At 40.9% G+C, this 14,524-nt stretch overlaps 1 protein-coding gene across 1 annotated transcript in view; it reads right to left on the bottom strand.

Annotated features, from left to right (window-relative positions):
* Nucleotides 1-14,524, bottom strand: part of CMTR1 (cap methyltransferase 1) — a 54,149-nt gene that overhangs the window by 26,304 nt on the left and 13,321 nt on the right. Inside the window, 6 exon segments of the mRNA XM_049765460.1 lie at nt 467-665; nt 5,317-5,389; nt 5,497-5,591; nt 6,876-6,947; nt 8,885-8,977; nt 13,658-13,816. Coding sequence (XP_049621417.1) covers nt 467-665; nt 5,317-5,389; nt 5,497-5,591; nt 6,876-6,947; nt 8,885-8,977; nt 13,658-13,816 — 691 coding nt within the window.

The raw sequence follows: 14,524 nt of genomic DNA, 5'->3' as shown, positions 1-14,524 counted from the left end.
AGGCAGTTTCATTATCTCAAAAGAAAAAAGAATAAATTAACAATTTTAGTTTGTTTTTTTTTTTGGTGGGGAGGTCACTCGGTGGCGCTCAGGGGTTACTCCTGGCTCTGCGCTCAGAAATTGCTCCTGGCAGGTGCAGGGGACCATATGGGATGCCAGGATTCAAACCAACATCTGTCCTGAATCAGCTGTGTGCAAGGCAAACACCCTACCATTGTGCTATCTCTCTGGCCCTGATAGTTTCCTTCTTAAAACTGTATCCTGCAAGCCTAAAGTAAAAGCAGATTGATTCTAGAGGGAATGAGACACTCAGAGTGTGGTCTTTAAGCTAGAGATCTGGGAAAGAAAATAAGCAAGTGTTTAGTAACTGCTTCTGAATCTGACAGTTCTACTCTGATAGTAACTGAATCTGAAGTTCCTTCAAAGGACTGTCCCTCACAGTTCCTTGGACCCTCAGAATGCCTACCATAGTAGGGCTCAAAGAGCTCGCTGGAGGCTGAGTAGAAGTCCTCTAGCTTGAAGTCATTAGGGCCCCTCAAAGTCATTCCAAAGCCCTTGGCATGCCACTTCTTCCTCCACAGCACATACTCTGAAAAGCCTCCAGGGCCTGCACAGACATCAGCAAAGTATAGAAGTTCTGATTCACGGTCCTTCACCAGAGGTTTCTGCAAGGCAAGTGGGGGACAGGACAGGGAGAAGGAAAAGTTAAAGGGGGGACAGAAATTTCCAGTTTCTTCCTCCTTTTTCCTCTTCCTTATTTTTGCTTTCATTTTCTTTCTAATATTTAATTTGAAAATAATTTTAGCTTTACAGAAGAACTACAAAGACAGAACTTTTTTTTTTTTTCTTTTGGTTTTTGGTTTTTGGGTCACACCCGGCAGTGCTCAGGGGTTTTTCCTGGCTCCGTGCTCAGAAATTGCTCCTGGCAGGCACGGGGGACCATATGGGACCCCGGGATTCGAACCGATGACCTCCTGCATGAAAGGCAAACGCCTTACCTCCATGCTATCTCTCCGGCCCCAAAGACAGAACTTCTAATTTACCCTACTCTCACCCAATCCCATCCAATTAATATCTTCCAAAGACTGATAAATGTATCACTGAAAGTCAGCAGGAAGAGGCAACTCAGCCTTTCCTCTTTACAAGTTTGACATGGCTGAGTACATGCCAGAATTCCGGAACAATTAAATAAAGATCAGAGTGCTTGGGGCAGGAGAGATAACACATGGCTTGCATGAGGCTGTACTGGGAAGGACCTGGTTAGATTCCCGGCATCCCACGTGGATGGCCCCAGCTCTGAGTACAGAGCCAGGAGTTACCTCTCAACACTGCTGGGTCTGGCCCAAAAACCAGTTGAACAATCAATAAATAAATAAAATTTAACAAAAAAAGATCAGAGAGCTTTATGGAAACAGCTATAAGAAAGAAATGAAACATGAATGTCTCAACACAGTCACTTTTTAGCCTTCTGGTTTTATCACAACAATAATAAGAGTCTCTAGAGAAAGTAACTTGAGCTAAAAACAAACTCCATCATCCTGTAAACCACCCACCAGGCATGCTGGGATATATCATTCCTTCTCCCCTTTCCCATCACACCAACCCAGCACTCTTTGTTCCTAACCATCAATTATTCATATAGTGAGATTACTATAATATATCTTCATTTGCATACACACACCTAATGGCTTTTGCCAAGATCATTATATAATAATTTCAAGACAGCACAGAAAAAAGATCACAAGTTTAAGTCCTGCACACACTGAAAAGAGGGAAAACAATGTTCTTCACCACTGGTCCTAACCTACTGAGCCAGGTTGAAACCTCTCTGGATGAGTTAATGACCTCAAGGGAAGACTAAGGAGTAATGAGAAACTGAATCCCATCTCTGAAAAGAGGGCATAAGTACGATCTCATGCTGTGATTCCAAAAGATGAGGCACTCGCCATGGCAAGAAGATTTTTTCATAGACAGGACAGTTGGAATTCTCACCTCTATAACTAAATGCTGTGTAGTTAAGGGCAAACACATAAATTATGTCTTTAAGATCAAGCTGACTTAAATGTAAACTAGGACTAATGTAGGTTTTGGTTTCTCAATTCTGTAACAGGATTAAATAAAGTACTATATGCTCAAGAGCTTTACAAACTACTAAACAAATGTAAAATAATATTTCATTCAACTAGATCAACTACCCTGAAATAAAAAATCTTGTCTTTATCCTTTTTTTCTTTCTCTCTAATACCTAGTGCCATACTCCACTCTCCAACACTAAGTGCTGTTCCCTGTAAGAATGAACTGAAAATTACAGATCTATATTCAGCTTTTGTTGCCTGTTATGCTTCCTAATATTTTCTCACCCCAACAATATCCCCAGGCACAGAAATTCATCACATAATTTTATGGTTTATAATATAATAGCCAAAGAATTTAAATTCTCTCCTTTCCTTTGTCTCTTCCAATTTTTATTTGTAGTTTCTTAATGTCCATACCATAGTCCTTTTTCCTTTTATACAGCATAAAGAACCAGAAATCTATTTAAAAATATCCCCACTAATAACTCACTATCCACCTCACAACCTCTGTACACTCCCTCCTCAAGCTTCAAGTTCTCCGTGCTCTTATTCTAGTAACTTGCCTGATCCAAGAGCCAATGAGGGAGACCCTAGAAAATGTGGGTGTGTGCCTGAGCCTTTGGCCCTCCCAACTCGGTTGGAGACTCACTAGTTTCTCTGCTCACCTGAAAAACATACCAAGCCTGCTGGGGTTGGCTGTAACTCTAGTCCCTCAGGGGGAAACAGAGATGAAAGAAAAAGAAAAAAACTATTAGAGGGCTGAAGAGAAATCACTTTTTATAGTGGAGGGTAGAGAAACATCTCTGAAAGGGCAATTCTCCATGGCCACTAACAATCAATTCAGGTCAAGAAGCTGCCTGAAGCATTACAAACTGTCCTGTGTTTCCTTATGTAACTAACACCTCTACCCTTAACCACAATGGTACAATCCTAGTGCCTGCTTCATTTTCATGACAGCCAGAGACAATAACCAGATAACAGCTGCTGAAGGCGTTACACTCAAAAAGCCCAAAATGACACCATGACTTCCCATCAGCTTGACAGAGCTCCTTTGCCAGGCAGGGGTTTAAAGAAAATAATTTGGAGCTCAGAAAATTAAATCAACATTCTATCAACCTAATTTTCTCAAAATGCTAATTCCAAGAGGCCTTTTGTGCTGCCTGTTGGTACTGGAAAACAGGAAAGGAAACAGGAAAGAGTCAGATGACTAAAGGCTGGCAGGATTTCTATGCCAATTTTGCCAGCATGGAGGAAGTAAGTAGGTAGAGCTAAAGTGTTAAGAACTTAAAAAATTCAGTTTCTTGAGTGAATGGAAATTGGGGGTGTCTACTAGAAGGAGGGTGAGTAAAGCAGAAACAGGTTTGGGAACAGCTGGTTCATGGCCTCTTCACTGTCAGAGAGAACTAACTGGATAAAAATGTTTTGAAACCCTAAAGGGAATTTCTATATAATGAAATGATTTCAGAGTTTGTGTTAAGAAAATAAGAGGAGGCTTATGATTGAGGGACTAAAGTTTAAAAAAAATAAGAAAATAAGAGATAGCAAAAAAATTCATTTTGCCTTTCCATCTCCCAAGAAGAGCCAAAGTCTGGTCATGATCCTTTCCCACAGAAAGGAAAAATGGTCACATCTGAAAACACATAACAATTTTGTTGTCCCTGTTACCTGAATGGTTAGTAAGGTAATGAAGCCTGATGAGACCCAAAGAAGATAGGAACTTAAGTGACATCACCTATAACGCAAGTGCTGCCTGGCTCTGTTCACTATAAGCGCAAATAGCCTCTAGATTTTCAGAGCAAATACAGATCTTAAATAGACTAATGAAAGGCACCAGATGCCCACATTTCTTTCAACATACAAACCGCAATTCTCAGAGCACTTCCTCTCAGACCAAAAAAAGCACCAAACCAGATTAAATCACAAGTTTCAATTAGAAAATAACTTTCCTATAAGAGATCATATTCACCCAAAAGTATTTTCCATCCAATCAACAATAGGAAAACAACAGATTAAAAATCACTGATAAAACTGGCCTCTGCTAATCAATAAGCATAGAAACATTTTTCTAAACACCCAGTTCTGCATCCTTACTAGCTCTCAAGTCCACCAAAATGCTCAGTACTATAGAGACAGGGATCTCTAATTTAAAAAGATGTTCCTAGACTGGAGATAGAGCACAGGAGTCAAGATGCTTGCCTTGCATGTAGTCAATCCCAGATCCAATATTGTGTCACCAGCACTGCCTGGAGTGACTAGAATACAAAGCCAGATGTAAGCTTCTAGTACCAGGTAGTAGAGGCTAGATAAATATGTTTAAGAAATGCAGAATTTATGGTAGCATTTCCTAAAATGTGGGATACTGACCCTCCCTGCTCTAGGGAACTGAAAAGATCCAGGAGATAGTAGTAGTTTGGGTATAATTGGAAATACTTTCCGGTGGGGTATTTTTTGTTTGTTTTGGTTTTTGGTTTTTGGGTCACACCCGGCAGCACTCAGGGGTTACTCCTGGCTCTACACTCAGAAATCACTCCTGGCAGGCTCAGGGGACCATATGGGATGCCGGGATTCGAACCACAGTCCTTCTTCATGCAAGGCAAATGCCTTACCTCCATGCTATCTCTCTGGCCACCACTTTCCAGTGTTTTGTTTTGTTATTTTACTACAAGTAGGAAGATTTCCAGGGGACAATGAGTCATTTTTGTTTGTTTATTTAGGGGTCAACCTTATCCTGACTCTGCACTCATAGATCACTCCTGGAGGGCTCAGGGCGCAATATATGCCAAGAACTGAACTCCAGGTTGGCCATGTGCAAGGCAAGCATCTTGTCCAATGCTCAAACTCTCTAGCCCCTGATTATTTTTGTAGGGTTATGGTCAGCCCATTAAGTTTGGAAACCTCTAGGCTAAGGCCTCTCTCATAGACTCATCCTCCATGCTCACTAAATCTAAAGATGCTATTGCTGCTAATTTGGCTCAGTAACATTCTTCCAGTACTGGCACAATTGGAATGAACTGCAGGATGACAGAATGGAAGCCTGGAACACTGGTCTGAAGCACTATGGTCAACTAACTGTTTATTGGGTCACTCCTGGGACCACATGAAGCACTACTGAGGTGCTAGAAGCAAAATATATATCATGTTGAAGAAATTCTCTTTGAGCACTGTATAAATGGCAAATCTGAACCACTAATGCTTAAATCCAGTTAGAACTATGAATTCAGAAGCAAAATCTTGTTCTTACCCCACATGAGTCTTGTGGATTTGTAAACATGCGATCAAATACAAAATCCATGTTAGCCATCTTCATTGCTGCCCTGCAACAAAGCAAGACAGAGAGTATCTTAATAACAGATATGTAGAAAGCAAGGTGTGTGAAAAGGTAAAGTGTATGTCAGGGGAAGGGAGGAGAATGTCAGCAAACCTGTTAAGAAAGAAGACTCCTCGGATCATCTCATAAGGGTTGGCCCGGGTCCGAGCTCGCCGCATCTCTTCCCCATCCAGGACATCAAACACACTCTGCTCAGAAAGAATCAAACCCTTAAGTTGAGTATCACACTAAATACCCTCTGGGATGGATAAGGGCTTTAAGGTTTTAAGAAGGGCTGTAGAGAAGATACAATGGTGAAGGTACTTGACTTGCACACAGTCAACCCAGGCTCAATAAGCACTGCTTATGGTTCCTTGAGCACCACCAGAAATGATCCCTAAGCAATGCCAAATATGGCTCAAAATATTAAAAAAAATAATGGATTAAAAATGAATTAAAAACAAATAAATAAAAGCATAAGCAGCCTGACTCACAGTCTCCTACTTTGCCCTAGGTTGAAATGACTACCTGTGCAATCTGAACAACAAAGTTGTTCAAATGCTATGACAATCAACTGTCCAACTGGAAAACAGCAAACAGTAACAGTGGCCTACCCACTGGTAAATGATACTTGTGGTTATATAGTACCACCTCTAACCATGGCTCATCCTCATTACATATCTGCTTCTCTAATGCACACCGGTGGCACCTTACGAAGGAATAAGGGGTGTAGCATTAATGCTCTCTTGACTGGGGCTCATTCAGCGTAAACAAAGTGAGGCCAGGGTTTTGCTGGCACCTAGGCCTAGGAAGAACCTTTCTCCCTATTTCAGTTTTGTGTTTTTTTTTTTTTTTCACTGAAAAAAGTGTCACTTCAGCTGAGGTTTAGTCACCTGAAAGATATTTCCAACACTATGTACCAAAAAATAAACTCTCTGAAGCTAGTCGAAGGCCTTACTTCATCCAGACCAATTTCTCCAAAGTTTCTCAGGTTGAGTCTACTGCACTTCCAGATCCAAAACCAGATCAAAGCTATCAAGAAGAGGCAAGCATCCACCCACCACCTTATCACTTCCACTTAGCATTTCACCTACTTCTCACAACTCCAGGAAGTACTTTCTTCCCATTTCATAGATAAGAACACAAACTCAAGGAAACACTGAGTTGATTCAGTAAAAAGATATGATACTAGAATTTGAATTGAGGTCTAGCTAATGCTAAAGATGACTTCAAACCTACTAAGGAGGACACCCCTTAGGAATACAGTGATGCAGGTGTTATGCTATTCCTAGCTCAGCTACAGGGACAGCATAACACTACAGAGCATAATAGTCACCAGAAAAAAGAACTTGGAGCAACATATACACCTACACAGACAATCTCCAAGGAAAATGTTGGCAAAACTCAGTTCCTCAAAAAGGACTCAACAGAATTAAAGCAGCATGGCACAGCCCCTCACAAATTGTCAATTCAGCTTGAGTCGGAGATCTTACCTTACACTGCAACATACTGTGGAGAAGTTCTTCCCCACAAAACTCTGTTTCATCTTCGATCATCAGCTTTCTCTAAAAAATGAAAAGCAAAAAAAAAAAAACAACAACAAAATGAAGTGTGACTTGTGTGTCTGCACTTGAGAGGATGAATGGAAAAACTAGGATTCCAAGGGAGTCGAGCAATAAGGAGCTTGAGTCCCTGCCAAAGAACATCAATACCTGAGGGGCAGAAGATAAAATCCTAATTCCCTCTGGCTACGCTCCAGATGGCTGAGATAAAGCAAGCCCCTAGGTGCCAGACTAGGGCACCATACCAATGCAAGACTTTGACTGCAGAGAGTAAAAAGAGCAAACAGGAAGGATACCTTCAAGCTGCCTATTGAGAGTCCAGAGCCAGGATGAAGACAGCTCTAAATGAGCAAGACTGTCCTTCAACTCTTCAATGAGTGAAGGTACAAAAACGGGCACTGACCTGGCACTGACATAGAAAACAAGGGCTCAGTGGTCTGATAGGAATGTAAAACTCACTCTGTGTGAAAAGACTATTTTTAGGGGCTGGAACGGTGGTACAGCAGTAAGGCTTTGCTTTGCACGTGCCTGACCTAGGACAAACTGTCATTCGATCCCCCGCATCCCATATGGTTCTCCAAGCCAGGAGCAATTTCTGAGTGCATACCCAGAATTAACCTCTTGAGCATTGCCGGTGTGGCCCAAAATCCAAAAAAAAAAAAAAAAGACTACTTTTAAACAGCTAAACTCAGACTTAGAATTCTCAGATTGCTTGCTTCAAAATCACCAAAGACCCTTAAAGAATTGTGTTTGATTTGTGGTCACTGTTAATTAATAGAAATTAAAATAGAGGAATTTCAAATATTAATAATTAATAGATTTAAATATTAAAACAGTATGTGGAGATAGAAGTGATAGTACAGCCAGCCAGAAGGCTGTTTGCCTTTCGTGCAAACAACCCAGGTTTATTCCCATATGATCCCCCAAACTCTACCAGGAGTGATCCTTCGTCTGAGAGTCAGGAGTAAGCCCTGATTATCACTGGGTATTAGACAAAAACAAAACAAAGAATATATATAATGAAAAGAAATGCACTGTTTTCCAGTCTTTCAAAGCCCTTTATGTCCAGCATAACAGAAGACAGCTAGAGTCTCCTCTCCACATTTATATTCAATTGGTTATGATATCACCTATCAGAGCCTCTGAAAAGCACCACTGGACACCTGTTAGAAAATAAGGGATAAAAACTTGGGGCCGGCGTGGTGGCGCTAGAGGTTAAGGTGTCTGCCTGCCAGCGCTAGCCTAGGATGGACCAAGGTTCATTCCCCGGCGTCCCATATGGTCCCCCAAGCCAGGAGCAACTTCTGAGCGCATAGCCAGGAGTAATCCCTGAGCGTCACTGGGTGTGGCCCAAAAACCATTAAAAAAAAAAAACTTTCATTATAAAAAATAGCTTTATGCTTAGAGACCTTAAAAGGGTCTTGGAGATGCCAGGAGGCAAGTTCACTTTGGAAAACTGCTCTCTCGACAATACTGATTTAGTTGCCATCTACTTTACTCTTGACAATTTTCCCAGCAATTAAAGAAGTCCCTCCATAACAACTCTGACAAGGACAGTGTCTTTATATCCACTTGGAACAGTGCCCAGCACTATTTTCAACAGCCCAGCACTGATCAGAATATACACATATGTATAGTAAGTTATTCCTTAAAAGCATCTATGAGACAATAAAAGCATTCAAAAGAAGAAAGAAGTCATGTATTTTGTGCTGCTTAGCAAATTATATGACAAGGATGGGGACTGGAGAGTGAGGAGACTTTTCTGCCACTTTTACCAAAGTCGGTTTGTAGAGATAATAACATACTCACAGCTTTATTCCTGCCAAAACCAGTAGGTTCACGTTTTTATTAAATGGATACTATAGATAATACATACTGCACTAGAGAAAAAAACTAAAAGATGGAAGAAAATTCAGGGTATATTTTCTTGGAAATCCTACCTTTCCCACGACTAACCAATCGCTCATTTCCTTAGCATCAGGAATTTCAGTGGTGCATTCCGGAAACCATGACACCTGCTCAAGGGCACTGGGCTACAAACAAAAGAGAAGTAAGTTAAGTATGAATGATCCTTATGGCTTTTGTTTTTCCACCAATAAGAAGTTGGAAAAGCCAAACAGAGTGGGAACACTTGAAAAATGAGAATCAAAATTCTAGTTCAAGTTCTGAAGACCAGCTCTAATTCTGGTTCTTAAAGAACTTAGAAACTTATTTTCTTAGAAACATTCCAAACCTTTCAGATTTCCTTCATTTGTTCATATTGTTTGATTACACCTACCATGGCCTAATTGCTCAAGATGCTGTCAAACAGAATGGCCCCTGACCAAAGGGATCTATAATCAGAGCAATGGGGACATAGGAAAATACATGTTAACTACTAATCTATAATAGCAAAAAATCCCACAATGATGAGTCTCACCTTCTGATGGCTGTCTTCACAAAGACATTAGGTATTCTTTAGGTGTTATTTGCAAATACAAATATATCATTCAAAAACTAAATAAAATTCCTCATCTATTCATTCCAAGACAGAGTAAAAACTGGAATGGTGCTTCCTCTTAATTTCTTCATCTTTTTCCTTAACTAGCTGAAATGGTTTCCTTTCTAATTGTCCATGGGGTCACCTGTAGGCCTTCTGAAAAAGTATGGATGCCTGGGTCCCACCCTCATATGATTCTATTGGGGTGAGTGCAGATGAGTAGAGTACACTTTCCCAAAGTTCCCATGATTCTAATGTGCCACCAAAGATAATCTCACCAAAGATAATTTCTCACCCAAGAAAGTATGGTGAAGAGATTTACCACTGAATGATTGATTTAAGGTAATATTACATGCTTTGAAAGGCAGAGATCATATAATGCCAGGTTTTGAGAGCGAGCTAATCACCATCAACAGAGAAAAAAAATTTTAAAAATTACTGAAGCCTTTTGTCAACAAATCCAGTCACTTTCCACAGTCAATTCCAATGGCTTTACATTATAAACACTAATAGGAAAAAAGAAAGATCACATATACTCTAGATATTCCTTCAGAGATAAAAAACAGACACAATCTTTCTATGAAGTCTGAGGTTCAGTTTCTCATAAAGTACACTTTGCTGGGAGGGTCAGAACTTGCTCTCTGTATTACAAGGCTGTCTCAACTGAGCACTTCCCCTGGAGTAACCCCAGGAACTGGACTGTTACATCAGGCCACCCAGGCTCATCTACTAGTAGCTGAACCAAATCTTTGACTCAAAGCAAGGGTTTTGCTAAGATAAAAAGTGAATTCTGGAAAATGTTAATTAGGACAGTCTTGCACCCAAATGGAATTGGAATTGCTTGCCTCTATTAAAAATAGATATTATGGGAAAATTCCCTACTTCAAATTTAGCTAATTAGAGAATTGAGCTCTCAAAAATTAGTTAAAACTCTCAAAAGTTAGCTCTAAGTATGCCCCATTGAGAAGACAGGGACTCCTGTTTTCACAGAAAGACAAGTATTATTGGCTTGCTCTTTAAGATGGTGGTCTCCTTTGAACATGTATCTTGCTTGCTTGTCTCTATGTTTTGTTTGTTTTTGTTGTTTGAAACAATACTTTCTGTTATTGACTCGTTTTGGGTTTTTTGTTTTGTTTTGTTTTTTGGGGGGCCACACCCGTTTGATGCTCAGGGGTTACTCCTGGCTAAGTGCTCAGAAATTGCCCCTGGATTGGGAGAACCATATGGGACACCAGGGGATAGAACCTCGGTCCTTCCTTAGCTAGTGTTTGCAAGGCAGACACCTTACCTTTAGAGCCACGTGACCGCCCCCCCCCTTTTTTTTTTTGTTTTTTTTTTTTTTTGGGCCACACTCAGCGGCTCTCAGGAGTTATTCCTAGCTCTCTGCTCAGAAATTGCTCCTGGCAGGCAGAGGGGACCATATGGAATGCTGGGATTCCAACCACCATTGGTCCTGGGTCGGCCGCTTGCAAGGCAAATTCCCTACCACTATGCTATCTCTCCGGCCCTCATTTTATTCTTAAATAAGCAATTTCTTTATTTAAGCACCATGGTTACAAACATATTTGTAATTGGGTTTCCGCCATAAAATGCACACGCCCCTTCACCAGTACAACTTCCTGCCACCACTGTCCCCTCATTTCCTTCCCCATCCCCTGCCTGTCTTCAGGCAGGCATTGTATTTCTCTATCATTGTTATGGTTGCTGTTAGTGTAATTTCTCTAACTGCACTTACCACTCTTTGTGATAAGCTTCTTATTATGGGCTGGTCCTTCCAGCCCTCATCTCTATTATCTCTAAGTATTATAATTCTGCCTTTTATTTTTCTTAAATCCCACATACGAGTGAGATTATTCTATGCTTATCTCTCTCCCTCTGACTTATTTCACTCAACATAATGGTCTCCAAATCCACCCATGTATAAGCAAATTTTGTGACTTCATTTTTTTCTAACAGCTGCATAGTATTCCATTGTATGTACCAGTTTCTTTAGCCACTCATTTGTTGTTGGGCATCTGGCTTGTTTCCAGATCCTGGCTATTGTAAATAGTGCTGCTTTATGATTTTTACTTGCTTATTTTCACTCTGGAAGCCTATATTCTTTTTGTTTGTTTTGTTCTTTTTGGGTCATACCTGGTAGTGCTCAGGGGTACTCCTGGCTCTGTGCTCAGAAATCGCTCCTGGTAGGCTCAAGGGACCATACTGAATGCCGGGATTTGAACCACCGTACTTCTGATGCAAGGTAAACGCCCTACCTTCATGCTATCTCTCCGGCGGAAGCCTGTATTATCCCTTGAAAATATATTTCCTGGACCGGAAAAATAGCATGGAGGTAGTGGGTTTGCCTTGCATGCTGAAGGATGGTGGTTGGAAGCCTGGCATCCCATATGGTCCCCCGAGCCTGCCAGGAGCGATTTCTGAGCACAGAGCTAGGAGTAACCCCTGAGCGCTGCTGGGTGTGACCCAAAAACCAAAAAAAAAAAAAAAAAAAAAAAAGGAAAGAAAAGAAAAAAACGTACTTCCTACTTTCTCTCCCTTCTAAATCTTTCTAAATATGTTTCAATAAACCTTGCCCTCCCCCAAAAAATGTATTTCTGAGGTTAAGACCCATATCTAGCACCCAATTATTTACTTTCTTCTATACTGTATCACTTGTCACTTATCCTGATCTCACAAGTATGAGGCAACACTGCAGGATCACCCCCAGAATCTATTAACTTTCACCTGTCAGAATCTTACTCTGAAATCTTACTAGGCTTTTACCAGGGTGGATTCAGGAGAGTTCTTTCTGAAACTGAAACATCAGGAAGACCAAAAAATAACAATTTTTCAGAGCTCAGAGCCACATCAGAAGCTCAAATAAAGTAATTATCATTTGGGCTAGAATTTATGCTAATTTATCTATTTTCAGCACTGTAGCAATAATATTTTATCATTATTTTTTGGGGGGCCACACCTGGTGACACTCAGGGGTTACTCCTGGCTATGAGCTCAGAAATTGTTCCTCGTTTGGGGGACCATATGAGACGTCAGGATATCAAACTGCGGTCCGTGCAAGGCTAGCACTTGCAAGGCAAATGCCTTACCTCTAGCACCACCACTCTGGCCCCTTATATCATTATTTTTAAAATGCTTTTATTGTGTCTATTTCAAATTATTTGCAGAATAAAATACGATGCAAATACATAGATAAAAAATAAAAACACCCAGGGGCCAGAGCGATGGTGCAAGCAGTAAGGCATCTGCCTTGCCTGTGCTACCTAGGACGGACCTAGGTTCAATCACCCGGCATCCCACATGGTTCCCCAAGCCAAGAGCAATTTCTGAGTGCACAGCCAGGAGTAACCCCTGAGCATACTCAGGTGTGGCCCAAAACCAAAAATAAATAAAAATAAAAATAAAAACATCAGGGCCGAAGAAATAGCACAGTGGTAGGGTGTTTGCCTTGCACGCAGTCAACCCGGAAGGGACCCAGTTCGATTCCCAGCATCCATATGGTGCCCCAAGCCTGCTAAATAGGGTGTTTGCCTTGCACGCAGTCAACCCGGAAGGGACCCAGTTCGATTCCCAGCATCCCATATGGTGCCCCCAAGCTGCTAAGGGCAATTTCTGAGTGCAGAGCCAGGAGGACCCCTGCTCAGCTGGGTGTGGCCCAGAAGCCAGACAATCAATAAAGTTTTTAAAAAATAAAAACATCAGTGGTTGGTTTTTTGGGGGCGGGGGCAGTCAGAACTTAAACAAATAGGAATCCAGGGCTAAACCCACAATAAACTGGATCATCTGATATAGCACCTTTTTAGAACCAAGTTGTCATAACTTGAGAAGACGCAAGGACCCTCGAGGGCTGATCTAGTCACCCACACCACGGGCAAGTGGGTCCTCATTTGTGAGAAAAATGAATCATTTAAGCACAAGAAGCTGACCACTTGATGAGGTATCTCTGTCACTGGTGGAATGCTGTAATTATTTTCTGTTCTTTGTGAAACTATCTGCCTTCCAGCAACTTCTATTCACTGGTCTTAGTAATATATGAAGCAAGAAGAAGCAAATCTACTATCATTATCTATCTCTATCTATCTATCTCTTATATCTCTAAGTCTTTTGCTTTCCATTCTGCATGTCCCCATTACATTCCACATAACAAGGGCAAATCCCTACTAATCATCCTAATCATACTGCCTCCAGAGACTTCTAAGTTATTAATAACTTTATCACCTCTCCCCACACTAGTTACCTCAGGTTCATCTCGCCAATCCACATTTAATTCTTGGTCAAAGCCTTGCAGAGTCAGGCCCAAACCTCTTCGACCTTTCTGATTGGAGGCCTCAACAATGTCCTTCCGACCCTGGCTGTATTTACCCAATCCTTCGCCTTCCCTGAAGCCCATCTTGGCCTGAAAAAGAGAAAATATAAGGCATTTATATAAGCAGACATTTATTTCGCCTTTTTCTTGTACCATACATGCTAAACCTGAAAAATACAAATAAGACCTATTTTTTCCTTTCTATTTAACTGTGTCCAGGGCCTATCTATCTAGGTGATGAAGTCTAGAACTTAGCTACTGTCCCCTTTGCAAAAAAATTCATTCAACATCTTCCAGGATATGCACTTTCTTAAGTGAACAAAAGGCATCTTCCATTATGTTACTACTCACCCCCCTTTCATTCCAGACCCTCCCACAGGGGGTAGTATCACTCACTCTGAAAAAACAGGTCTAAAGCAAGCAGAAGTTGTACTATTAAATGAATCTCAATGTCAACATTAGCACAACTATTCTTCCAGCTTATTTGTCTGATTAAGTAAGAAGTAGATCTAGAGTAATACTGATAAAGAGGACATACTGCAAATGGAACCACTTTAAGTAGTAATTTCTATCTTACTGGAAAACAGTAATGGGAAGGCAAGGACAAGGAGTATTTGTAGGAGTCCACTTAATCAAGAAGTTAACTGAAAAATGACTTTACATAAAACAGAGACATGGAAGGTATTTTGGACCTAAAATATTTTCAGAAATGCCAAGTTTATGCTAAACCTAAAGTTGCTGAGCCCAGTTACCAACCCCAAATCTAAACTCCACAAACTGTTAGGATTGGAGTTGTAA

Source organism: Suncus etruscus, chromosome 18 (genome assembly GCF_024139225.1).
Source record: "Suncus etruscus isolate mSunEtr1 chromosome 18, mSunEtr1.pri.cur, whole genome shotgun sequence".
NCBI lineage: Eukaryota > Metazoa > Chordata > Mammalia > Eulipotyphla > Soricidae > Suncus > Suncus etruscus.
The sequence above is the reverse complement of the archived record's forward strand: the minus strand, read 5'-3'. Positions and strand labels throughout refer to the sequence as shown.